General features: G+C 36.9%; 1 protein-coding gene across 1 annotated transcript in view; it reads left to right on the top strand.

Moving 5' to 3' along the window:
• COL19A1 (collagen type XIX alpha 1 chain) overlaps positions 1-25,553 on the top strand; it is a 317,873-nt gene that overhangs the window by 280,523 nt on the left and 11,797 nt on the right. Inside the window, exons 41-48 of the mRNA XM_011361196.1 lie at positions 2,481-2,534; positions 6,964-7,008; positions 10,206-10,250; positions 10,357-10,419; positions 14,646-14,681; positions 14,817-14,861; positions 19,817-19,987; positions 21,687-21,753. Of these exons, the coding sequence (XP_011359498.1) occupies positions 2,481-2,534; positions 6,964-7,008; positions 10,206-10,250; positions 10,357-10,419; positions 14,646-14,681; positions 14,817-14,861; positions 19,817-19,987; positions 21,687-21,753 (526 nt within the window). The remainder of the gene's footprint in view (positions 1-2,480; positions 2,535-6,963; positions 7,009-10,205; positions 10,251-10,356; positions 10,420-14,645; positions 14,682-14,816; positions 14,862-19,816; positions 19,988-21,686; positions 21,754-25,553) is intronic.

The raw sequence follows: 25,553 nt of genomic DNA, 5'->3' as shown, positions 1-25,553 counted from the left end.
AGGGAAGGGAAGGGAAGGGAAGGGAAGGGAAGGGAAGGGAAGGGAAGGGAAGGGACTTTTTATCTGCTTTGAATGTTAGGCAGTTATTCTGTAAGAGATGTGATGTGCTGCTGTAAACCCACCTATTAGGAGTAATGTACCAGGAGGTTAACACTCAGCACAAAAAGAGATCATGTCCTCAGCCACCCAGAAGATGATAGTTGTTCTCAAGCCTCCTTCTCAGCCGTGGAGCATCACTGTAAAAGTCCTCCCAAATTCAATTAGATTCCCTTTATTCCTTGGTGGTTTTTCCTGCCATGTCCTTTTTAAGCATATTTTTATTCCATCCTTCATATTTCATTTGTATACCCTTTTAACTTTCAGATATATACTCGAAACTCAGATGTATGTGAAACTGAATAAGTAAACTTTCAAACCACTTTCCATTGCCATGTGAAAAAATTTAAGCCCCTTTTATTACAGTACAGTTTGGTAAAACTAGATGAATTAATTTTAAATGAGCAAAAGAGTAAGCCATAAAAAGTAATCTTTTTACATCTAAATATATTTTCAAAGGAGCTAAATTAAAGAGCTATTTTTTGTTATGGTACAATATATATTAAAAGCCAATTTGTTTTCCTGTGAAAGTGTGAGTTTGACCAGTTAGTATTTTTCAAACCAAATATGTTAAGAAGTTTCCTTTGTTTTGTTACTCATTTTGCCCTTGCTTTATCTGTAACATTTTTTATGCTTTCACCAGCTATATCTTTTATTGTGATTTTCATTTTCTTTCACCTTGTTGATAGAAATTTCTTCCTGGTCTTTCCTTCTCATACACACACACACACAAAACATCACTTCTAAATCATCTGGGGGCACCTAGACTTCTCACTAGTTTTTCTGAAACATTCAAGTTTTTACATTAATAACTGCAGATTAAGGTGAGAACACTTTTTTAAAAGCATTGTAATAAAAGATAAATTATAATTCACTTATATTGGAAAATGGGTGGCAACAAAAGTGTGGACATATTTGAGCAGAATTTGAAGAGATTAAGCTTCAAATTTTAGCTGCAACAAAGGACAAAGAATAAAGACTAATCGAAGGATGTTCCTTGCGTTTAGAGATGTGAAGTAAGTGGGTGGAGCACAAAAACAGAAATAGAATTATGAAGTTAAATATTGTGTAAACCTTCGGGTTTATCTTAGATAAAACATGGAAATCACTCTTTTGGGCTCTTTGTCAGAACCATCATGCGACTTCCTTTATTTCCCATCAGTTACCCAGTATGGAGAAATAACACGTTGTACAATAGAAATGAGCTATAAATGGTAGGATTTTAGGTCACAGAGGAGAAAACAGAAAAGTCGTGTTCAGGTGGTTGGGAGTAGATTTAATCTGTTCTTCAAACCCCATGGCACCAGATCTGCACCACTGTTTCTAATCCACTCGGTAAACCCTTATAGATGAAAATTACCTGTAATTGAATTGATTATCTTCTGAGGTGCTCCATTTCATTCTTTTGGTATCCAATGTGTAAGTGGCTTTCAACTAAATATTTAATTATTAGCTATTCAACAAATATTGATTGGCCGAGCACCTTTCTCTGTCCTAAGGATTGTTGGGAATGTAAACAAAGAGAACGAAGAGCTTATTTCCTTTGTCAATGACTTAGAGACTCTTCTACAGAGCTTTATGCAGAATAGAATCTGAACTTTTTTTTTTTGATTGACAGGTTACTATTAGTGGACATTGAAAAAGATTTCTGAAGCATAAAAATTATCAAGTCATAGTCTACTCACTTTATCTCTTTATTTAAAAGTCCTAATGTTTATTTGTTCAAAGTTAGCAGCTTCCCTCACGCTAACTTTTCTGTGTTCCTTGAGGACCAGTTCGTCTCCAGTCAGCATGAGACCACATACGAATATATAAAAGATTTTTTTAAATGGAAATGCTTACCCATCTTCTCTCAGTGACTCACTTTGATCAATAATTTTTTAAATTGTTGGGGATGGGGTCATCCTCTGAAGTGTTCACAGTTCATATCCAACTACAGAAAATACTGGAGGATTATAAACTCTGCTTTAAGAGCTTCATCTTCTCTTATAGAGTTTGGTCTCATTCTCTGGTAAACTAGCAGCCCCAGGTACCTCACAAATTGACTAACTTTATTAAAGCCCAGCCTTTCCTTTTAATTCTTATCACAGTTGGAGTTATCACTGACTAGAGAGATTCATTCTGATTAGATTCTTAATCAGAATAAAAACAATTAATCAGAAAATAGATTCATACTTCTCTAGGGAATAGCTTTATTCTCAAACTATTTTTAAACACCAAATGCCAGAACAGATGCTTGAAAATAGAGCTTACCGTTTACTTACTAAATTACCAGTGTTTGAGGGAGTATTTTTTTTAGGCAAAAAAATATCTTTGCTTTTGAAACCAATGCTTAAAAACCTTTTGGTCACTGCTATTGCATTTCTTATGTTCACATTTAACAGGGAGAACCTGGTGCGATGGGGCTGCCAGGACTAGAAGGATTTCCAGGTATAAAGGTAAGTACAGGGGTTAAAAAAATGCATGCACTTATTCAACATTCAGAAATGTTTACTGAGCACCTCCTATTATACCAGGAACTGTTGTAGGTTTGGGAATATAAGAGGGAACAAACCAGACAAAAATCTCTGCCCTCATGGAATTTGTATTCTAAGAAGCAGATACAGAAACTAAATGAATAAACACAAATAACTAAATAATGTTGTTGGTAAGTGCTATGGGAAGAAAGAAAAAGTAGAGCAGGTTAAAGAGCATCAGGAGTGCTGAAGGGGAGTGTGGTGATTTTTAAATAGGGCGATCTGAGAAGACAGGATCTAAGCAAAGACTTGAAAGAGAATGTTCCAGGCAAGAGGAATATGTTCTGGAGATCTGATGTATAACATGGTGATGATTGGTAACAATACTGTACTGTATACTTGAAACTTGCTAAGTGTTCTCACCACACACACACACACACACACACACACACACACACACACACACTGGTGGCTATGTGAGGTGATAAAGATGTTAATTAGCTTGATTATGGTAATTATTTCACAGTATATACATATATCAAATCATCAAGTGGTACATGTTAAATATATACAATTTTTTTTTAAAAAGGAAACAGTAGGTCTATATGCCCTGAGACATGAACTTTCCTGCTACATCCAAGGAGACCAAGGCAGTGAGTGAAGGGAGTGTGGTGGGAGATGAGGTTAGAGAGGTAGGGGTGGAGGTAAGGAATAGCCCTGGCATGGAGTCATGCAAAGCAATGCCTTTTAAAATATGGCCAGTAGAGAACCAATGCCAGTCTACAAACTCTTTGTTATGGGTTTGATGGCAAGATAAGTGCAGAGATTGAGAGTAAGCCTTTAAAAACTTGTCTGAATTTGATTTTGCCATGATATCCAAACTATGTGATCAGTAGACTCATCTTGATTCATGATGTCTTAGAAAATAAATAAGTAAATCTGCTCCTTCACCACAAGTAGTTTGAGTAGATTAATAAAGAGGCTTATTAACTATTGTCAGGACTTTATTCTTCACTCTGAGTAAAATACGGAGCCAGTGGTGGTTTCAGAATAGAAAGTGACAGGGCCTACAGCTAGGGAGCAAGGGTAGAAGCAGGGAAGATGCTTAGAAGACAATTCCTATAATACAAGTGGGAGTGATGTTAGCAGAGATCAGAGTAGAAATGGTGGAGGCAGTGAGAAATGGCTAGATTCTGGATATGTTGTGGTGGCAGAGAGCACAGGATTTTCTGATTGATTAGACATGGGTATGGAAGAATAAAGAAGAATCAAGGATGACTCCAAGATTTTTGACCTCATCAACTGGCATGATGGGGTGGTCAGCAACAGAATTGAGTAAAACTATAGGCTGAGCCTGTTTGGAAAGGATGAGAATGATCGGGAATTTAATTTTAGACATGAGGCCGAATTTGGAAGTATTTGTTAGATAGCAAAGTGGAGGTATTGTCTAGGCAGTATGATATAAAAGTATGGAGTTTAAAAATAAACTCTAAGTAGAGATATAAATTTGGTTGTCCTAAGCATATAGATACTATTTTGAAGTCAGGAGACTGGATGTGATCACCAAAGGAATGACGTTAGACTTTTTGAAAAGAGAAGAGGATCAAGGACTATGCCTGGAGCACGTTAAGAGATCAGAAAGAAAAGGAGGAACCAGCGAGGGAGACTAAGATAAAGCAACTGAGGAGGTAGAAGGGGAACTAGGTGCCCTGGAAACCAAGCGCAAATAATGTATCAAGGAGAAAGAAGTGATCACCTTTCTCAAATACTGCAAATAGGTCAAGTATGGTAGGGATGGGGACAAGTAGGATGATCAAATATTGGCCATTGGATTTAGCAATATAGAGCTTGTGTATCATCAGAGTAATTATTACAAATTCACTGTATTGGTAGGAGCAACTGCTGGACTTGAATGGGCTTAAAAGAGAATAAGAAAAAAAATTAGAGATAGCAAATAGAGTATAAACAATGTTCAAGGAGTTTCGCTGAAAGGAATGCAAAGAAATGGGCCATTGGCTACTGGAGGAAGTAAGGCAAGGTTTTATAAAATAGATTTTAAGACCATAAAAATACCAGAATGTTTCGTATGCTAAAGGGATGATCCAATAGAAAATGGCGGGGATGATATAAGGGAAAGAGAAGAATTGCTGGAACAGTGTCCCTACATAGCTAAGAGGGAAGGGGACCTACTGAATAAATGGAGAGTTTGGCTTCAGAGAGGAGCCTGGGTAATTTATCTGTGGTAACAGATGGGAAAACAGAGCACAGGGGTTCAGGTGCTGATATGTGGGAAGATGAATTTGTTGGAGTCTATTGAAGTTCTATTTTGATTGCTAAAATTTTCTGCTATGAAGGAAGCAAGGTTATTATCTGAAAGGGAGGTAGGGAGAAGAGTTTGGAGATTTAAGGAATAGATCTTCTAGGAGAGAGGGAGTGTGCAGCCAGGAATTGTATTTAAACGGGGTTCCGGTTTTGACAAGTGAGTACTGGATGCAACAACGGCTCAAAAGAGTTAACAGTATACACAAAGGAATCACTGTAACAAGTAACCGTGGAATTTAAACTAGATAAATAAGGGAGAGGGGCCATTCAGGGAGTGAAGGATAATGAAAAATTTGTACCATCAATGGATTAGAGGTCTTTGTGGCGTTAAAAGATTTGGGAGTTCACGTACTCAAGAGAGTAGGTTATAAGGATAGGAGATAGTGGTCCAAGTATGGAATAAATTATGTGTGTCTAGGGGGTCCAGTTATTTTATTGACAAGGTTACAAGTGTAACTATGGAAATAAGAAACCAAATCATTAGAGGAGAGTAGTTCAAAGATCTCAGAGACTCAAAAGTTGAAAGGACCATCTTGTCAGAGAGTTCTCTTAACATTAATCTTTATCAGATATGCAAATGTTTTCATTGAATGAAAAGTTCCAGTATATTTATTTCAAGGGTAAAAATCCCATAATTTAAAAAGAGCAGAGTGAAACCGACAAGAAATACCTGTTTACATCATTTGTCCACTTGTCTATTAGTTCTTTTTCTATTTGACTCCAGCTGTGCTTTATATATTAAAGGTATTACCTTTATCTTATATGTTGGAGTTTTTATCCTAGTTGGTCTCTGCCTTTCATATTTATGTTAAATCTTATTGTATATGTAAATACAACTTTTATGTATTCAAATGTAAAATTCTTTTATAATTTCTCATTTTGCTTTTATGCTCTAAATGACTTTTATTCTTATTCTCAACCAAAATCAGATAATCACTTATATCTTCTTCTAGTTCTTTTATACTTCATATTATTTTATTTTTTATATAATCTGCATGAAATTTATATGGAGTATAATAAAAAGAGAGGATTCAAACTTTTTTCAAAGAAATTATTTAGTTATTAGCACTATTTGTTGAAATAATACATCCCTACTAAAATCCTATTATAAATGTTGGTCTGTTTCTACAGTTTCTGTTATATTGTGTTGATATACTGCTTAATCTTATGCCAATATTCCATTATTTAATTGTTACAGCTTTATTAGATGTTTAAATATTGATGTTGCTAACCTTATTTTTTTTTAAATTTATTTCTTTTATTCTCTCATTTATTTATTATCCCAAGTGAACTTTAATATCATTCGATCAAGCTGCAATTTCATAAGAATTGCATTAAATTTATAAATTAGTTTGGGTAGCAGTGACACCTTTACAACATCATCTTGCCCTCCAAGAACAAAACGTCTCTCCATTTCATTGTCTTTTATGTCCCTGAAGGAGGTTATGAAGCTTTTTAATGTAGGTTCTGCTCAACAAAAATTGCCATTTTATTGTCCCATATATAATCATTAGTACTTTTAGCACTGTCCGCTTTACCTAAAATACCACATTGCCTTTGGAAAAAATGTTGAGTCATTCTCTTGTTCAGAGCAATTCAAGAGATCTTTAATTGGCCTAATGAGGAGAACTACAAAATCCCCTGTTCTAGACGTCTTTATTCTAACCCCACATCCAATGAGACAAGTATAGGAAAAGCTTTTAAGTAGAATTCAATATGCTTACTCTTTTAAGTATTGGTAATGAATTACTTTTGAACATGTGGAATAAAAATATCGACTAATGTTATCTGTGAGTATGTAGAGTCCTAATAAGAAAAGGTCACAAATGATAACATGAATGCTTGTTTTCATTAAGATTATTTGCTTTAGTTTTACATAAAAAAAGAAAGCTTAACAGATTTAGTTGGCTACTCATTTTGTTGTTTTTCCATTTACCCTCTAGTTTCATACCAGCTAATATTGAAAATGTTTATCAAGTCCAAAGAAAAACTTTACCCAACCCAAATGATTATTCAGGCACTAATATTATAGGTAAAGATTTTATAGATATCATTATGAGTACCAATTTTTTTTTTTTAATCACAACAGGGAGATCGAGGCCCAGCAGGTCCCCCAGGATTAGCCGGCATATCAGTAAGTCCAGATGATCATACATTATTTTTGCAGGTAAAGAGTTCTGTCTCCACAATAAACCTACAGCTAGGTATCCAGAAGGGCTGGGGAGCATACCATAACTCTTATGACATTAGGTTCCTGAAATCTCCAGTTTAAAAAATAAAACTACCTGTCTTTCTTCCACTTCAAACGTGCTCCTTTATTTTCGCCTTTAAAAAAAATTTTTTTTGTCTTTGTTCTTTTTTCTTCCGAACTCACTTAAGTGGGGTGGGAGGAGCTCAGTTACCTGTGATGATACATCAATGTATGAGCACAGCATTGAGGAGCTTGTTTGGTTTCTCTGTTCGTGTCATATATCACGGTTTCTTGCTCAACAAAAGGTAAAGTTCTCATCCTCAGGCCATACTTCAGGTTCTTTGTATTAAGCTGCAGTCTGCCTGAGTTTTCTCTCAGGCCAGCGTTAGCAGAGCTTTATTGCTGCTAATGTTTCCTCATAAACTAGCCCTTCAATCCTCTCAATCATTTTTGTTGCTCTCTAGTGTCAAATGTTTTAATCTCATCAAGGTCTTTTCAAATGAATAGAAAGTGCACCAGGAAAGGTTGAAGTCATTTCTCTGAGCCCTGGGGATCATTCTGATCTTCATTCATGATGCTCTAATTAAAATTTTGTGGTCATGCTTTATGAATAAGAGCCCAATAATCCTCTTACTAGGTGCACCTGCAGGGTAGGCACAGGGTAAGAAAGTCAGTGGAAACTGTGAGCTTGAACATGAGAAAGATAAGCAAGGCCCCACCACTACCCATTGACATCTACTGATACCCAACATCACCCAGAGCCACCTACCACCACCCATATTTAAAAGACCAGTAGTCATGCTACTTCACTCTATTTAGTTGCTAAATCTAATAACAAAATTAAAACCTATCCATAGTCCACAGAAAGCCATCATTTACAGAGGAGGACATCCCCATATTTAGTTGTTCTAAATCAAGTTAAAATATTAGTATGATTGAAAAATAACATGAAAATATTTTCTTTAGCAAGTACTTCAGAATTTTTTATACGAGAAAGTATTCTTCTTCACCTGAAACTAATACAAAATAATATCGAATGTCAACTTTAATTGAAAAATTTAAAATAATCGCTAAGGAGAAAAAAAAGTATTCTCTCTGGAAGTTGGCTCATACCCATTCCTTCCCACCTTCCCCCCTCACTACAATGCCTAGCAACATATTTGAAACCCTGTTTCCAGAATTTCTCCTTACAACCTGCCCCCCTTATATTCATGCACACCCTGTTTTTGTTTTCACATTGTAAGCTAATGCTCCACTGTATTTGCCCAAATTACTTTTGGCTATTACCCTAAATTAAGTCTTTCTTCAGAGAAAAACTCTTTGCAGCCATTGAAAGTATTTAAAAGACGAATGACAGGCTTAACAGGTGATCCAAATGTAGAATTCCAAACATTTTTGAAAACTGCAGCATGATTGACATAAGGAGTAAAACAAAATTTTCTTATCTCATAATTAAGAGAATAAAATGACAATTACAAAAATCAAGAAAGGGTAAAAATTTTGCACATTGCAAATATATAACGCTGTGATTAAAAACACAGCTTTTTATAACTGGACCTTACTATGGCTCGGAAAATAAAATAGTTAAAAGATTCTGGAAACAGTGGGAATACTTACACAAGCGTGTGACTATACTTAATAGTTAACCACCATTAAGTTTATTCAAAACCGCTGAATTGTACACTTAAAATAGTAACCACTGAATTATATAATAGTAACCACTGATTTGTGCACTTAAAATGTTTAAAATGGTAGATTTTATGTTATGTATAGTTTACCACAATAAAACATTTTTAAAGGTGGTTGTTCTGAATGAAGCAGGGATGAGACCTACCTAGTCAGATACGTCACGGTCACTCTGCTGAGTACGAAGGATAATCAATCCTGCTCTTCCTAGAACAGACCAGATGATCCCTTATAGTATATTCGGGCCTATCCAGGGATTTCTCCAGGGCTGCTTTCTCTCTCTTCCTCCCAGGCTGGCATATGGGTCCCCAGGAGGTAGTGTCTGTAAGTTCTGGCAGTGGGCGGGGCCCCTGGCTCTCCGCCCCCACCCTTCCGCTCTCTGAATTCTCTGCTGGCATTAGCTGACTTCTGGGACTGCTGCTGACTATCAAGTCCCCAGTCTTTTTGTCTCAGATCTCGAGGCCCAAATACTCTGCACCCCTAGGTCCCACGTCAAGACCCTTTTGGACATTGGCCTTCTCAGCTCTTCACATCCTCCGACACGGGCATGCAGGAACTTTGGGAGCTTGTGCTTGCCCACACAGGCTGTGGGAAGCCCAGGGTGCTCTCTCAGGCCGGCGTCTGCCCAGTTTCACTGCTCAGTCATATCTGTACATGTGAGGGGGTCTCCTTCCAGAATTCTAAACAGCAAGTGGGGAAAAATCCCTCCCTTTTCAGCTTTCTTGCAACCTACTGTGGTTTCTACGGTCTCAGCCCTACACCTTCATCTTCATATTGCCTTTCCCAACCACCTTAGGTCCAAGGGACAGGAGGCAGTTCTCTCTCAAAGGCAACATCTTTAAGCCTAATCTGGACACTTTAGCACTTTTTCTCTTCCAGTCTCTACTAGACCATCTTCCTCACTTGTTTCTCTCTGTGGTCTCTCTACCCCAGGATTTTTCTATTGTCAGTTCTCCAGAACACATCTGTTGATGAGTATTGGAACAAATCAACCTGTCTCTCTCTTTCAGTGAAACACAGATTTCAAATCAAACATGCCCTGTTTCAGGCTATCTTACTATAAACTTAAAAACCCTCTTGTGAAACTCAAAGTCTAGAAAAGATTTCTTTGACTCTCTGTGCCCTCCCACCTTCTAAAGTAAAGAACTGCCAGTCAAATAGGCGCCAGAGGGATTTCCAGAAATAAGGATACATTCATTTAACATTTTCAAAAATATTATCCTCCCCTCCACCATACACACATATGCACATTCAGAGAGCTGTACTCCAGCCTGTGCCTTAGAGCCTGCAGAGCTGAGTGTGTGTCCCCATAGACTCTATTCCATTAGGAATGCCATTTTGGTGTAGAGATCCACAGTGCTGACAGCACATTAAACTCACAGTTGGCAAGCGGGAGCATGTGACATCATTCAGTAATTTGCCTCCTAACATTTCTCTTTGATTTGATTTCCCAGGGGAAACCTGGAGCTCCAGGGCCTCCAGGAGTTCCAGGGGAACCGGTGAGTTGCTAATTACCTACTTAACAGTTGTACCTGTGTTATACTGCATTATGTCTTAAAGCTTTCCTGGCAATTAATACTTATTTGTCTGTGGACATGTCTATAGGGTGAGAGAGGACCTATTGGAGATATAGGTTTCCCTGGGCCAGAGGGACCTTCAGGAAAGCCAGTAAGTACTTTTTACTGTTTAAAATTTTCCAGTTTAAGAATTGTTCTAAGCTTTGCCTCTTAACCTATGTCCTCAGAAAATCTGAGATTTGAAAGAATAAGTAGTTTCCAAGAAAGTAAGAGCAGGTTCTGCAAATGGGTTTTTTGGGGTGTGGTTCTCATTGAGTGTCCTAGCTCTTTATAAGGTATCTTTATGTCTTACACAATGAAGAGAAAGGTAAGAATATTTTTTTTAGATGCCAGGAAATTAGACTATTTCTTTAATGTTCTTGGTGGAGATAAAAAATAAAATGGCCTGTCACATCCTAAAATATAAAGAAACTGAAGACTCACAGATATAATACCTGCGTGTTAAGCCAAAGACTAAAGTAGAAGTTATTTTCTCAGATTACCTTCTTTATTTATGCACCTTGTCCTTATACTTTTATAAATCATTGCTGCCAAATATATCATTCCCTTACATCCTTAAGAGCTCTTGGCTACTGATATATAGTATTGCTGTGACATTGTAACGGTCATTCCTACTAATTCAATTCAACACATCTAGTCCATGCTGTTTGCTAAGGATGTGCTGACCCCTGAGGAAGGGGTTATAAAGATGAATAAGACATACCCCAATCTCAGGTTTATTCTGTATAGAAGGTCACTGCTATCTTTGCTCGTTTATTTGCTGTGGCGTGTCTGAGAAGGGGCTGCTGTTAGGAGAAGTAGGGGGCGAACAAGAAGGACAGCATTCATGAGGCTGGTTTAATATCTCTAGAGAACCTTCACAGTCAGTGCATTCTCTGGCTCCCATCTCCCCAGAAAAGACAACATGAAAAAATGAGAAGCATCTATAATCTAGGATTAGGAAGATCTGGATTTGAATTATGACTTAAAAAGTTTTATGAGTCACTTAAGTAACATGACATATGGTAAGCATTTTCAGTGGCTGCCCATGGGAAGTGCTCAATAAATGTTAGTTTCATTCCCTGCCTCCCCTTCGCCTCCTCTTACCAACTCCCTGTTGCCAACCCCTATAAGCCATCTTGTAATGGTTGCCATTGGGTTCCCAGGAGATTAGGCAAAAAGCAATATGTTCATCCCACAGTACTTCTTGAGCACCTACTGCATTCTAGACACTGTTCTGAATGCTAGCAACTCATGGGGTTGACATTCTAATATAGAGACACAGACAACAAACAAAGAAATACACACACAATTTCAGGTAGAAGAAGATCTAAGCAGGGTAAAGTACTGGAGTGGCATTGAAATAGGGTGGTTAAAAAAGGCATGCCATTTGAACAAAACCTGCATGAAGTGAGAGATCAAGCCATAGGGAGTTTGGGGGGGAGACACATTGTTTGAAGAAAAGGAGATGGCCAAGAGAGTGTGGCCAGGAGAGTTTGCTAAAAGAACAGCAAAAGGCATAAAGTTCAGAATGAACTTTAAGCTAAAGAAGAATAGTAAAGACATTGAAGGAGAGATAGGCAGTGGCCAGGCTACAAGGAAATTCTAGGCCATGAATGGAGTTTGGGTTTCATTTGAAGCATAATGGGAGCTCATTAGAGTGGGGAGGAAATGGCTGGAGTGTGTTTTAAGAGAGACTCTGACTATTGTGTGGAGAGCAGGCTATAAGCAAAAGCAGACAAAACAGTGAGGACAAACTGCTGTAATCCCCATGAGAAATAACAATGGTGGGAACAGGGAGGCCATGAGGAGTAGGAGAATTTAGGGTGTACGTTGAAGGAACTGCCAATTATACTTGCAGAAGGACTAGATGTGGACTGTGAGGATGAGACAAATCAAGCTGTGGTTTGGGATCTGAGCACCCATGTAGGTATATGGTCTTTGGTGTCATGGGAAGGACTGGAGATGGTTTGGGGAAGGAAAACCAAGAGTTGTCTGTTTTGGACACGTTCATCTTAAAGCACTAGTAGGTATCCAAGTGGAAATGTCAGGCAGGCAGTAGAATTAAGTCAAATAAGCATCTGGAATTAATGGAGCAAATTAATGGAGGACTGCAGAGACAGATTTGGGTTTTTAAACCCAAGCCTGGAAGAAATGAAGTCACGTGGATAGGGAAAGGGAGAGAGCACTTCAGCTGTTAGGAAGAAGATCTGACGAAAAGACTGAAAAGGTGCAGCCAACGATATATAAAGAAAACCAGGCAGATGAGGTTTCCTGAATGTCAAGTGTTTTAAGAGAAAGGTATGATGGAGTGATAAACATAGAGATGAGATAAACACGAGAACTGACAATTCTCCAATTCTTTAAAAATATGAAGGTCATTGGTGGGAGAGATTACAGCAGCTTAATGTCTTGATAAGAAGGATCCAGTTGAGAGGGGAAATTTTGATGATATGAGGGAGTGGAGATAACTTTGAGTAGCGGGAGAAGATTTGTATTCTACTCAGAAGTGGAAATTGCCTCAGCGAGGAACAGGGCAGTTCATTCCTCTTAAGGGAGGGAGGGTAAGAGGCAGAAGTCCAAGTACAAATGCATGTAGCTAGTGGTTCTGGTGGAGAACACATGAGATGGTTCTCTTCTGTTTATTTTCTCACGGAAAGAAGAATCGAGGTCATCACTTTAGCAGGACAGGTGGGGTGATAATGCTGGACATTTGAAAAGACAGGAAAACATGTGAAATGGCACTTTTGGAGAGAAGGAAGGAGAGTCAAGTCAGGAAATACAGAAAGGTGGCCTGAGAATGCAGGGGGCTGCTTCCCACTTGCGGCCCTGGGTTTAGACTAGAATGAATGAGCTCTATCCACAGTCTGCTGCTCAGATGCAAGCGTGTAGTGGATAGAAAGTTTCTTGTTCCTGGGAATGGATTCTTCCAGATAAGTGAGATAAGTGAGAGAGGCAAGTACACATAGGTTATTGTAAAAATCTCAGCAATCAGAACTCCCCTGTGAAAAGCAAGTTAGCAACATGTTCATATACAAAAGAGAGCACATATTTATAGTCTTTGGTGAATTATAAAAGACCTCAAAAAAGAAAAGACCATAAGGATTATTTCCTTTCTTATATTGTTACCAAAGAAAGAATTCTATTTTTACGCTAGATTTATCCTCTTTTATTCAAGTGACACAATTGTTTTTTTCAAATTTTCTCCTTAATCAGCTTTATCTTTATTGCTTGTGTTCCTGGATGTCATAAATTTTTTGAACTGTGCACTTCAGGTAACATGTTCTTAGTTAAAGTAGTCTATATCATTCCCAGGATGTTTCAGAGAGATTGGGGGACTATGGTTCAGCTCTCAACTGTGACAGATTTTAGTGTAATTTACAACAGTGAAAACATGCGGTTGTCTGCAATTCCATCCTCATAGAATTCATTCTAGCACAATAAAAGTCTCCTAGGCTTTTCAGAGGAGCATGTCCATGCAATTGCCTGCTGGCTACGAAATCATTTCCTTCACCTTGATCTCCTTCTTCAAATCAAATCTCAAAAATACATCTGTCGTGGGACCCTAGGTATTTGATTTGACCCCCAAGTGCTTTTCCTCCTCACACCTCCCAGCTAGCAGCTCCCCTAGTCTTATAAATCTCTGAGTAGGACTGGACTTTATTACCACCTCCAAAACTTTCTCGTCAAGTTCAGGAAACTTCCAGTTTACTAATAAAAAGCCACTATTTAATACTCTCAAAAAAATATGATTAACGATTTCTTACTTTTCTTTCATATTTCCAACTGAAAAATAACAGTCGTTCCCTGGGGGACAGTTTATTTCATATTAAGATCATGCTCTGGCTATGTTACAAAATTTCCCCAGCAGCAACTGAGACCTTTACTGAGAATGACTCTCTGTGCTGGAAAATTGTTAGAAGATAACAATACATGCCATACAACAGCACCGTGAGCACCTTCCGATTACTCAAGATGTACCTAACAGAGTAAGGGAAGTAATCCTGTTGCCTGTTTACAGTAAGCGGGGCTTTTTCTGTTACTTCAGTCAATTCTCAGTCTTAAGGCCATTATTTTATCCTCACTTTATAAGCAAAGAAGCTGATGCTATTAGGTTAAGTAAATTGCCTGAAGTAAATGGAACTTTTAAGTGACGGAGTCAGAATGTAAACTGGGAGCTCATCTGAGTCTATCGCTTTTGTTTTCCATTTCCCCACACTGCTTCACCAAAATCTCAGTAGAAGCATGATTAAGTTCTTGGAACTTTGCCCTTTTTCTGTGTTTAACCATGCCTATTAGTGCAGAATTAGAAATATTAATCATTTTTTGTCTTTACAGGGAATAAATGGAAAAGATGGATTACCAGGTGCTCAGGTATGGAAAATACCATTTAAAATAAATGTTCTAATGCAAAACTGCATCCAGAATACCTGCCAGGATACCTATTCAAGCAGATTGATGATAAACCTCAGCAAGCAATGATTTTTAGTGTTAACATCTGTTTTTCAGGGCATCATGGGTAAGCCTGGAGACAGAGGCCCCAAAGGAGAACGGGTATGTGTATTGCTATTTTGATCGTTATTTAAGTCTGTCTGCTATAACTTTTCCATCATCTGAGTTACACAATTATGTATGTAGACCCCTGGTAACCTCCCAATATGTATGTGATCCTAGGTCTCTGCTAGGCATAAAATAGGACAATTAGGACAACCTACATGATTGGGTTTTCATACACAGCTAAGTCTGGTTTGCTATTTCAGTTTAGAAAGCTTTTATCATCCTTCTGTCTCACATACATACCCTTCAGCTGTTAGGAAGAAGATCTGACGAAAAGACTGAAAAGGTGCAGCCAACGATATATAAAGAAAACCAGGCAGATGAGGTTTCCTGAATGTCAAGTGTTTTAAGAGAAAGGTATGATGGAGTGATAAACATAGAGATGAGATAAACACGAGAACTGACAATTCTCCAATTCTTTAAAAATATGAAGGTCATTGGTGGGAGAGATTACAGCAGCTTAATGTCTTGATAAGAAGGATCCAGTTGAGAGGGGAAATTTTGATGATATGAGGGAGTGGAGATAACTTTGAGTAGCGGGAGAAGATTTGTATTCTACTCAGAAGTGGAAATTGCCTCAACGAGGAACAGGGCAGTTCATTCCTCTTAAGGGAGGGAGGGTAAGAGGCAGAAGTCCAAGTACAAATGCATGTAGCTAGTGGTTCTGCTGGAGAACACATGAGATGGTTCTCTTCTGTTTATTTTCTCACGGAAAGAAGAATCGAGGTCATCACTTTAGCAGGACAGGTGGGGTGATAATGCTGGACATTTGAAAAGACAGGAAAACATGTGAAATGGCACTTTTGGAGAGAAGGAAGGAGAGTCAAGTCAGGAAATACAGAAAGGTGGCCTGAGAATGCAGGGGGCTGCTTCCCACTTGCGGCCCTGGGTTTAGACTAGAATGAATGAGCTCTATCCACAGTCTGCTGCTCAGATGCCAGCGTGTAGTGGATAGAAAGTTTCTTGTTCCTGGGAATGGATTCTTCCAGATAAGTGAGATAAGTGAGAGAGGCAAGTACACATAGGTTATTGTAAAAATCTCAGCAATCAGAACTCCCCTGTGAAAAGCAAGTTAGCAACATGTTCATATACAAAAGAGAGCACATATTTATAGTCTTTGGTGAATTATAAAAGACCTCAAAAAAGAAAAGACCATAAGGATTATTTCCTTTCTTATATTGTTACCAAAGAAAGAATTCTATTTTTACGCTAGATTTATCCTCTTTTATTCAAGTGACACAATTGTTTTTTTCAAATTTTCTCCTTAATCAGCTTTATCTTTATTGCTTGTGTTCCTGGATGTCATAAATTTTTTGAACTGTGCACTTCAGGTAACATGTTCTTAGTTAAAGTAGTCTATATCATTCCCAGGATGTTTCAGAGAGATTGGGGGACTATGGTTCAGCTCTCAACTGTGACAGATTTTAGTGTAATTTACAACAGTGAAAACATGCGGTTGTCTGCAATTCCATCCTCATAGAATTCATTCTAGCACAATAAAAGTCTCCTAGGCTTTTCAGAGGAGCATGTCCATGCAATTGCCTGCTGGCTACGAAATCATTTCCTTCACCTTGATCTCCTTCTTCAAATCAAATCTCAAAAATACATCTGTCGTGGGACCCTAGGTATTTGATTTGACCCCCAAGTGCTTTTCCTCCTCACACCTCCCAGCTAGCAGCTCCCCTAGTCTTATAAATCTCTGAGTAGGACTGGACTTTATTACCACCTCCAAAACTTTCTCGTCAAGTTCAGGAAACTTCCAGTTTACTAATAAAAAGCCACTATTTAATACTCTCAAAAAAATATGATTAACGATTTCTTACTTTTCTTTCATATTTCCAACTGAAAAATAACAGTCGTTCCCTGGGGGACAGTTTATTTCATATTAAGATCATGCTCTGGCTATGTTACAAAATTTCCCCAGCAGCAACTGAGACCTTTACTGAGAATGACTCTCTGTGCTGGAAAATTGTTAGAAGATAACAATACATGCCATACAACAGCACCGTGAGCACCTTCCGATTACTCAAGATGTACCTAACAGAGTAAGGGAAGTAATCCTGTTGCCTGTTTACAGTAAGCGGGGCTTTTTCTGTTACTTCAGTCAATTCTCAGTCTTAAGGCCATTATTTTATCCTCACTTTATAAGCAAAGAAGCTGATGCTATTAGGTTAAGTAAATTGCCTGAAGTAAATGGAACTTTTAAGTGACGGAGTCAGAATGTAAACTGGGAGCTCATCTGAGTCTATCGCTTTTGTTTTCCATTTCCCCACACTGCTTCACCAAAATCTCAGTAGAAGCATGATTAAGTTCTTGGAACTTTGCCCTTTTTCTGTGTTTAACCATGCCTATTAGTGCAGAATTAGAAATATTAATCATTTTTTGTCTTTACAGGGAATAAATGGAAAAGATGGATTACCAGGTGCTCAGGTATGGAAAATACCATTTAAAATAAATGTTCTAATGCAAAACTGCATCCAGAATACCTGCCAGGATACCTATTCAAGCAGATTGATGATAAACCTCAGCAAGCAATGATTTTTAGTGTTAACATCTGTTTTTCAGGGCATCATGGGTAAGCCTGGAGACAGAGGCCCCAAAGGAGAACGGGTATGTGTATTGCTATTTTGATCGTTATTTAAGTCTGTCTGCTATAACTTTTCCATCATCTGAGTTACACAATTATGTATGTAGACCCCTGGTAACCTCCCAATATGTATGTGATCCTAGGTCTCTGCTAGGCATAAAATAGGACAATTAGGACAACCTACATGATTGGGTTTTCATACACAGCTAAGTCTGGTTTGCTATTTCAGTTTAGAAAGCTTTTATCATCCTTCTGTCTCACATACATACCCCTACTAGAACCATCATCCATGTTCTTTTACCTAGAGTAGGATTTCTCAACTTCAGCACTGTTGATAGTTGGGGGCATATAATTCTTTGTTGTGAGTGCCTGTCCTGTGCATGGTAGAGCATTTAGCAGCATCTTTGGCCTCTATCCACTAGATGCTCCACCCTCATTCCAATTGTGACAACCAAAAAGGTCTCTAGATATCATCAAATTCCTCTTGGGGAGAAAAGTTTTCCTGATTGAGGACCTCTGACCTAGCAGAATACTAAGTTATAAGGAGGACGGTATGAGGGCATAGAGAAATGGAAAAGGGAACTGGACATATAAAGTTACTAATTATGCCAATTATGTTGTATGTTTTATTTGAATTATTTGGGTTGTTAATATCATTATCTCAACTTCCCATTATATTCTTTAATAAATCTTTAATAAACATTTTCTAATAGAACTGAAGTCATTGCTTCGTAACAGTTCGCTCAAGCAATTTAGTTATTTAGTGGAATTCTAGTCAGAGCTGCTAGTGTGTGTGTGTGTGTGTGTGTGTGTGTGTCTGTGTGTGTGTGTGTGCTCATGCAGATGCATATTCATGTACTGGTGTATAGTTTACTAATTTTTACTTATTATTCCACAAATAATTCATGATAACTGAAGAAAATGTGAAAATAGAGATAATATAAATGAAAAAGAAAGGGAAAAGTTTACCTTATACCAGTACTCAAGGACAGCCACTATTGATATTTTGGAAGTATTTCAATCTCTCTAACTCCTACACATAACATACACATATACTTAACATATCAATACAAATGAATATATATTTTTCCGAAAATGGGCTCACACATTTTTTGTAAATGATTTTTTTCCATAAAAATACATAACGATGATCTTTCCATGTCAGAAAATAGAGATTACAGCTACCTTTTAATGACTATATATTATTCCACTGTTTGGATATTTCACTTACCTAGTCCTCTTTTTTCTATTATTTAGGTTCTTTTTGGTTTTCATAATATTAACATCCATAAGTGAACATCCTTGTGCATAAAATATAAAATAATTTTAAAGTATTAAAGATTATTTTTATTTTGCACATGATCAGGGTATTGATCAAGTATGCTAATATTTCTTTTATTTCTTTTTTTATGTTGAGCATCTCAAATATTTCTCCAACTGTGAGCTGGGCTGACATACTTGTATGCAGATATTTTTATAAGTAAAACAGTAATATTGAAATTAGGTCCATCTGTTTTTTCTTCTTTCTACATGGCTTCTTTCTACACTCTTCATTCCATGATCAAATAGATTGCTGTAATTGTTCATTTGTTTTCATTATTTTCTTAATCAAGAGAAATAGAGTTTGACCTTTTGCAGAGTACTTACAAATAAAAGAATAATACAGTGACACACATCATTCCATCATATTTGGTGTGACATTACCTTGTTGAGTTGTGAAACTGAATATCTATAAGAGGAATATCTACCATGATCTCAATATCTCTCTGTTTCTCTGTCTCTCTCTCTCTCTCTCTCTCTCACACACACACACACACACACGAGAACACATGTAAAACACAAGTACGTAAACCAACCCACAGAATCTAATGAAGACCAAGCATACATGAGCAAGCAGAAAAGAAAAGAAAAGAGAAAAGCACATGATTTAGGAGTTATTTTGAGTGTCTTGAAGTTTTCCTGAGTGAAAAACCTCAACGATGAAATCTTGGTAATCTTTTATTGTCACAAAGGAGATCCAGGCCAGAAATGACAGCTACTACTGACTTTCAAAAGTCGTTATTCTAGACTGGAAACTGAGTACAACTGACATTGTCACTAACTTTTCGTCGAGTGTTTTCAACGTGACAGGCATTGTTCTAAGCGCTTTACTTGAGTTAACTCATTTATTTCTCAGCATCACCCTATTTAGTGGATACTATTAATATCCTCACTTAATGAGAGAGGCAGCTAGGGCACAGAGAGTTTACTTCACTTATCCAAGGTCCCAATTAGTGTGAGTATGAAGCCAGAACCTTTGCTCTTAACCACAGCTATTGCAGTTTTAGAAGAGATCATTCTTTATGATTAATTTTTTCCTTAACAGGGTGATCAGGGAATTCCAGGAGACAGAGGCCCACAAGGTGAACAGGGAAAACCAGGCCTTCCAGGCATGAAAGGGGCCACAGGTCCTGTGGGACCACCAGGAAACAAGGGCTCTGTTGGGTCCCCTGGGCACCGAGGCCCTCCGGGCAATCCAGGCATCCCTGGCACTCCGGTAAGTGGTGCCAAGAGCTCTAGAAGCTCCTGGCTGGTATTGACCTTATATCCCTTTTTCAACTAAAATGAACGAAACTGGTCTCTGCAAAGGTGCCAATGACTGTCATTTAGTTTGAGTTATGTACCACATCCTCCATTAAGCACTTACTATATACATTACCTCACTAGATCCTCACAATTAACCTGTGAGGATAGATGTCCTTCCATTCCACTTCTACAAATGCAAAAACTGAGTTGACTTATTCAAGGTCCCAGTTATTTAGTGGGTTAGACCGAGGTTCGACTGATTCTAAAGCCACACTCTTAAATGCTATCTATTATGTCTCCTTACACTACACAGAAAATACATGTGTCTGTTTCATATTAAAATTCCATTTTGTTGAATTTGTCCCAAATAGTGCTTTGAAGTGGAAACCAGTTGGACCGAGAAAGAGTGTTCGGTTAAAGAAGCTCATGTCTTTATTAATATCCTCAAGAGGCTTGGTGGATGGCCAGTCCATAGAGGAACTTAATCTGAAAATATTCGTGTTAGAAAGAGAGTCTCAGGATGAGGTCACGGTGTGAAGGACATGCTGTTCTGAGATAATCAATCAATACCAGATATAGGGCCAAACTGAGCATTCTCACAATTTTCATACTTTTTTTTATTTTTACCCCCTCTCCCCAAGCTCTACTTGAATAAAGCCTATAGAATGAAGTCACAGTGTTGTGTCAATAATTGGTATTGGATGCATTAATTTCAGGTTCACTTGTGCTAAACATAGTGAAAACGAAATGTTGAAATAGGGCATTCTTGGAACTATTATGTCCTGCAGGAATCATCACTTTCTGAGCCCATCACATTATCTTTAATGCCACATGTACACCCAGATAAAAACTACCAAATACAAAGAAAATAAAATATTTTGGAACCCTAACCATCATGAAAAATAATAACTCCCTTTTAAAATATTGAGATATATAGTAAAACATTACTATTATAAATGTTAGATTCTTTGTCAAATCTATGTAAATTTATTTGTCAAGAGGTTAAAATCTCAACTGACATCATTTACCTAGTTACGTTTTCTCTTAAAAAATTGCTTAATACAAATATGCTTGCAAAGTATAAATTACAGAATAAATTTTACCATGAAATGGGTAAAATTTAGTAAGCTTTATCCCATGAATAAAACATTTTAAGGAATAATTCAGCATACTGGATTATTGCTCTTCCAGTGGATTAGTTCTCTTCCACTGGATTAGTTCTCTTTCAGTTTGCCTTCCTTTGAAGATACATAATGCAAGTCAGATATGGACTTTACCTGTGTCTAGGGATTGGTTTGAAGTTAAATTGTGCCTGGGATAATAACATCATGATAACATTGTTCAAATTCTGTAACTTCAGAGAACTAAGTAGTAGGAAATGTCTTTCCTAATTGTATGAAGCTATGTGTCTTCATTCAATAGGAAATATGTTCACATCACTGGTTAGGATTCCAGCCACAGCTTTTAAAGCAATTATGCACTTCAACTTTTTCCTAGCATTTAATCAAAACAAAAGATATTTATTGCCTAATATAGTCAGTTGCCAAAAGCATTTTGCTTGATAAATGTATCTCTACAGAAGCTTCAAGTATGCACACCAACCCAACCTTTCTATTCTTTATTCATTTGTGCTACGCTCTATTTTAGCAGACCTTTTTTTTCTCCTTTAGGCTGATGTGGTTTCATTTGAAGAAATAAAGAAGTATATTAATCAAGAAGTTCTAAGGATTTTTGAAGGTTAGATTTTCTTGATAAACATTTCTGAATCTTTCGGTAATTCTTATTTACCGTGGACTGTCCCTTCAGCAACATTTTCAAAAGATGGTCATGCAGCAATGACCATAAGAGGCAAACTGTTTTATGGTGGGCAGCTCTATTTGTTAGAAAATTCTCCCTTATGCTAAGTTAAAGTTGCCTCCCTGTAACTTCCTCTCAACATATCTTGTCTTCAAAACAGCACAGGTAAAGTATCTTCCTCGATCTACATGACAGCCTTTCAAGTATTTGTCAATATCCATGGGCCTCCTCCTTAGTTTTTTCTCTTCTGTGGAGTAAGTCCTTCCCCCATCATTGCCATTGAGAAATACTTAAATTTTACATAACCCTCATTCACCCAAGAGTATTTTGACTAGGGCAGAGTTTAGCAAACTATTGCCCACCAGCCAGTCCTCCTGCTACCTGTTTTTGTATGGCCCACAAGCTAAGAATGGGTTTTACTTTTGGGGGCGGTGGGAGGGGTATACTTTTACATGTTTTTTTTTTTAAACTGAAAGAATATTTCATGACATGTGAAAACGATCTGAAATTCAAATTCGTGTTCATGAAGAAAGTTTTATTGGAGCAGAGTCACATTCATTCCTTTATATATTTTCTCTGGCTGCTTTCATGCTGGGGCAGCAGAATCTAGTATTGACAGGGGCTGTAGATCTTGTAAAGCCTTAAATATTTACTGTCTGACCTTTTGCAGAGAAATTTTTTTACCCCTGATATAGACAACTCAATGCCACCTAAGATAGTGGTTCTTAAAAAAAAAAAAAAAAAGCATCCATATCACACTGTTGATTCATTTTGAGTTTTTAATTAACTAACAACCCTGGATGTTCCTTACGCAAACTCTTTAAAATTAGGTGTTTCTCATTATACGCTGTTTTCATATTTAAAATCTAAGTGTGTAATTTTGTTTCTTCTTAAATTTCAGGTGATCTATGTTCATACATTGTTCCAACCTAAAGATATCTTTTGGGATATTGTCCCCTAAGGCAGTTTGGCTGACCCTCATAACTTTGTGTCATCTCTAAATTTTATAAGCATGTCATCATTCTAATTGTTGATTGAAATTTTGAATAAAAAAGAGTCATGGGTTAAACCTTTCTAAATGCCATTGCAGTCCTCTTGCCCATTTGTAAATTTTCTGTTAATCTTTTGTTTTAGTGAGCTCTGAATTTATATAGTTGTCCTAAAATCCACTCTACTATTCCTTTATATATTCACAAGGATATCACATGATTTTGTCAAGTGATTTGTTAAAATCAAGGTCGTTCCCCTCACTTGTGAACTTACTAAAGTGGGAGTTACTTGTCTTTAGAAAATAAATCCACATTGGCGCTCATCGTTCATGCTTCTTTTGCAAAGTATATTTTCTTTGCTAAACTATAAATACATTGTTGAATTTTGAAGGAATAAGATTACAAAATGCTGTACTTTATATTCCCATGACTATTTTGTAACTACCAATTTATACTTAATCTCTTTACCTTTCTCATCTCTCTCTCAAACTCCCCTCCCATCTGGCAGTTCTCTGTATCTATGAGTCTGTTTCTGTTTGTTTGTTTGTTTGTTTTGTTCTTAGATTCCACATATAAGTGAAATCATATGGTATTTGTCTTTCTCTGTCTGATTTATTTCACTTAGCATAATAATAAACCTTCAGTCTTTTGCTAGACTTGGGGAGGGGCAGCTGTATAGAGCAGAGACAGGAATTGCTAAGTCTATTTCTTAAACAGCTGTATGGAGCAGAGACAGGAATTGCTAAGTCTATTTCTTAAACAGGCTTTCAACCAATTCTCTTTATTTTAGTTTTCCTTTTTTACCCCCCACTTCCCGATGTAACTTACATTGTCAGTTGCTGAGCCTTTTAAGAATTTTGTGGCTTAAAACAGGGTTGTTCCTCAGCTTCTAGTGTAAATGTTTGGTTTTCTGGAATCTGCTAAGTCATCTGTCACTCGGCCATCTGATTCTCAGCTTCTGAAATTTTGTTGTCTCCTTTCGTAGTCCCACTATTTCTGTGGTTCTATGCCTTTAAAAATATCTTACTATTGCTTTGCAGGGATTCAGGAGAGAGTTAAAGCAGATGCATGTTTTCATTCTGCCATCTTAACCCACAGTAACATTTTACAGCAACATGTTTACAGAGTGGGCAAAGGATTGGGCCAGGGTTAAACGTAGCAGTAACAACCTTTGGGTCATGATGAACCACAAAATGAATATGAATTTATCAAAAGATGCTGTTGAATTAACAGTTAAAATGAAATTAGAAAATAATTATTAAGATATGAGAAAGGATTACTATTCTCACATTTTTGCCCCTTAAGAGAGAACTGTATCTGATTTTGGTTTCCACATTTACGAGATGTATCGAAAAGCCCTGGAATAGAGAAACAAAAAGGAATTTACAAAATAGATTACCAAGCCTAGGAGTAAAAGTTATTTAACCTTAGGCTAAGAGGTAACAGTATTTTCAAGTATATGACTAATTTCCCAAGGGAAGTACTCAACTATTCTCTATTTCCATAACAGGTAACAAAAGAAAATAAGTTGAAGCTGTACCAAGAAAATGGGCAATTAAACATTTGAATGGGCATTAGGAGGAAAAGATGAATTTCTCTCTTTGAAAATATTTACAAATTCTATCTGTGAAATAAAAGGGAAACATGGGCCAAATGACATCTGAATATCCCTTCTTCTCCCTATAATGTAATTTATCATCACATTCATATTAATGTTCGCATTGTATAATGAGCCCATTCTCCAAGGAAAGCAAGCCATTGGTCTCATTCATAGAGTAGCTGTTGCGGGTTTGCCTTGGCAGATGGAATATGTGAGTTTGGTTTCTGCAAGCTTCTATCTTCAATTTTATGCCTTATTAGAAAGCTTAGCCAAAAACAGTTTAATTAACAACAGAAGAAAGGCAATAAAGAATACAGATCTTTACAATTTATTTAGAGGCTGAGAAATATTATTTTAAATAGAGCTTTAGAGTAGGGTTCAGAAGTAGTAATTACCTTTATGCTAAATGACTATTTCTGAGTGTTATCTTAAAGCTAAACAATTTACTCTAGAAGTAATTATTTTTTAAAAATTTCTGTTTTACTAAAAACATTAAAAAACACTCAAAGCAAATTACTTGTAAATGTAATCCATACATTAAAGAGCAAACATTAGTACTGTGAATGTTTGTGTTTAGACACTAAAGGTACTCAGAAATATGTCTTAAATTAAGAAAAATTGTACTAAAATATATATTTTTTAAGTTCAAAACAACAAATAATATGGAAAATTTCAAACTATAATCATTTAATTTCATATTTTTATAAAACACAGCTTATAATTTTATATCATAAAGGTATAACTACATTTGTTTTAGCTATTGTTTTATCTATTGTTACCAGAAACAAATATATTAACATCAACCAAACATGTCCCAGGCAGATATTAATAGGTAATAGAAAGTTTTACTGGAGGGCTAGTGATTTAATATCACTCTTAGGAATGATTCTTCAGATCCTCATTGGTCTTCTACCACCACTGTCAGTCATTCTGCACCCAGAGAAAGGGTGCAGACTGTATGATTTGGCCTTTGTTTTTTTCTAACTGGCAGCTATAGTTTCTAGATTATTTCTGCTATTTTGTTCTTACTTGCAAATAAACACTAATTTAAGCAGTAAACATTTTCTGAAAGATTTGTCTGCACCAAACCTATGCTGAATTTTTCACATTAAAGATTTATTTCTTATTACACACTAGTGTATCCTTGAAAA

This window comes from Pteropus vampyrus, unplaced genomic scaffold (genome assembly GCF_000151845.1).
Source record: "Pteropus vampyrus isolate Shadow unplaced genomic scaffold, Pvam_2.0 Scaffold64, whole genome shotgun sequence".
In the NCBI taxonomy this organism is placed as follows: domain Eukaryota; kingdom Metazoa; phylum Chordata; class Mammalia; order Chiroptera; family Pteropodidae; genus Pteropus; species Pteropus vampyrus.
The sequence above is the reverse complement of the archived record's forward strand: the minus strand, read 5'-3'. Positions and strand labels throughout refer to the sequence as shown.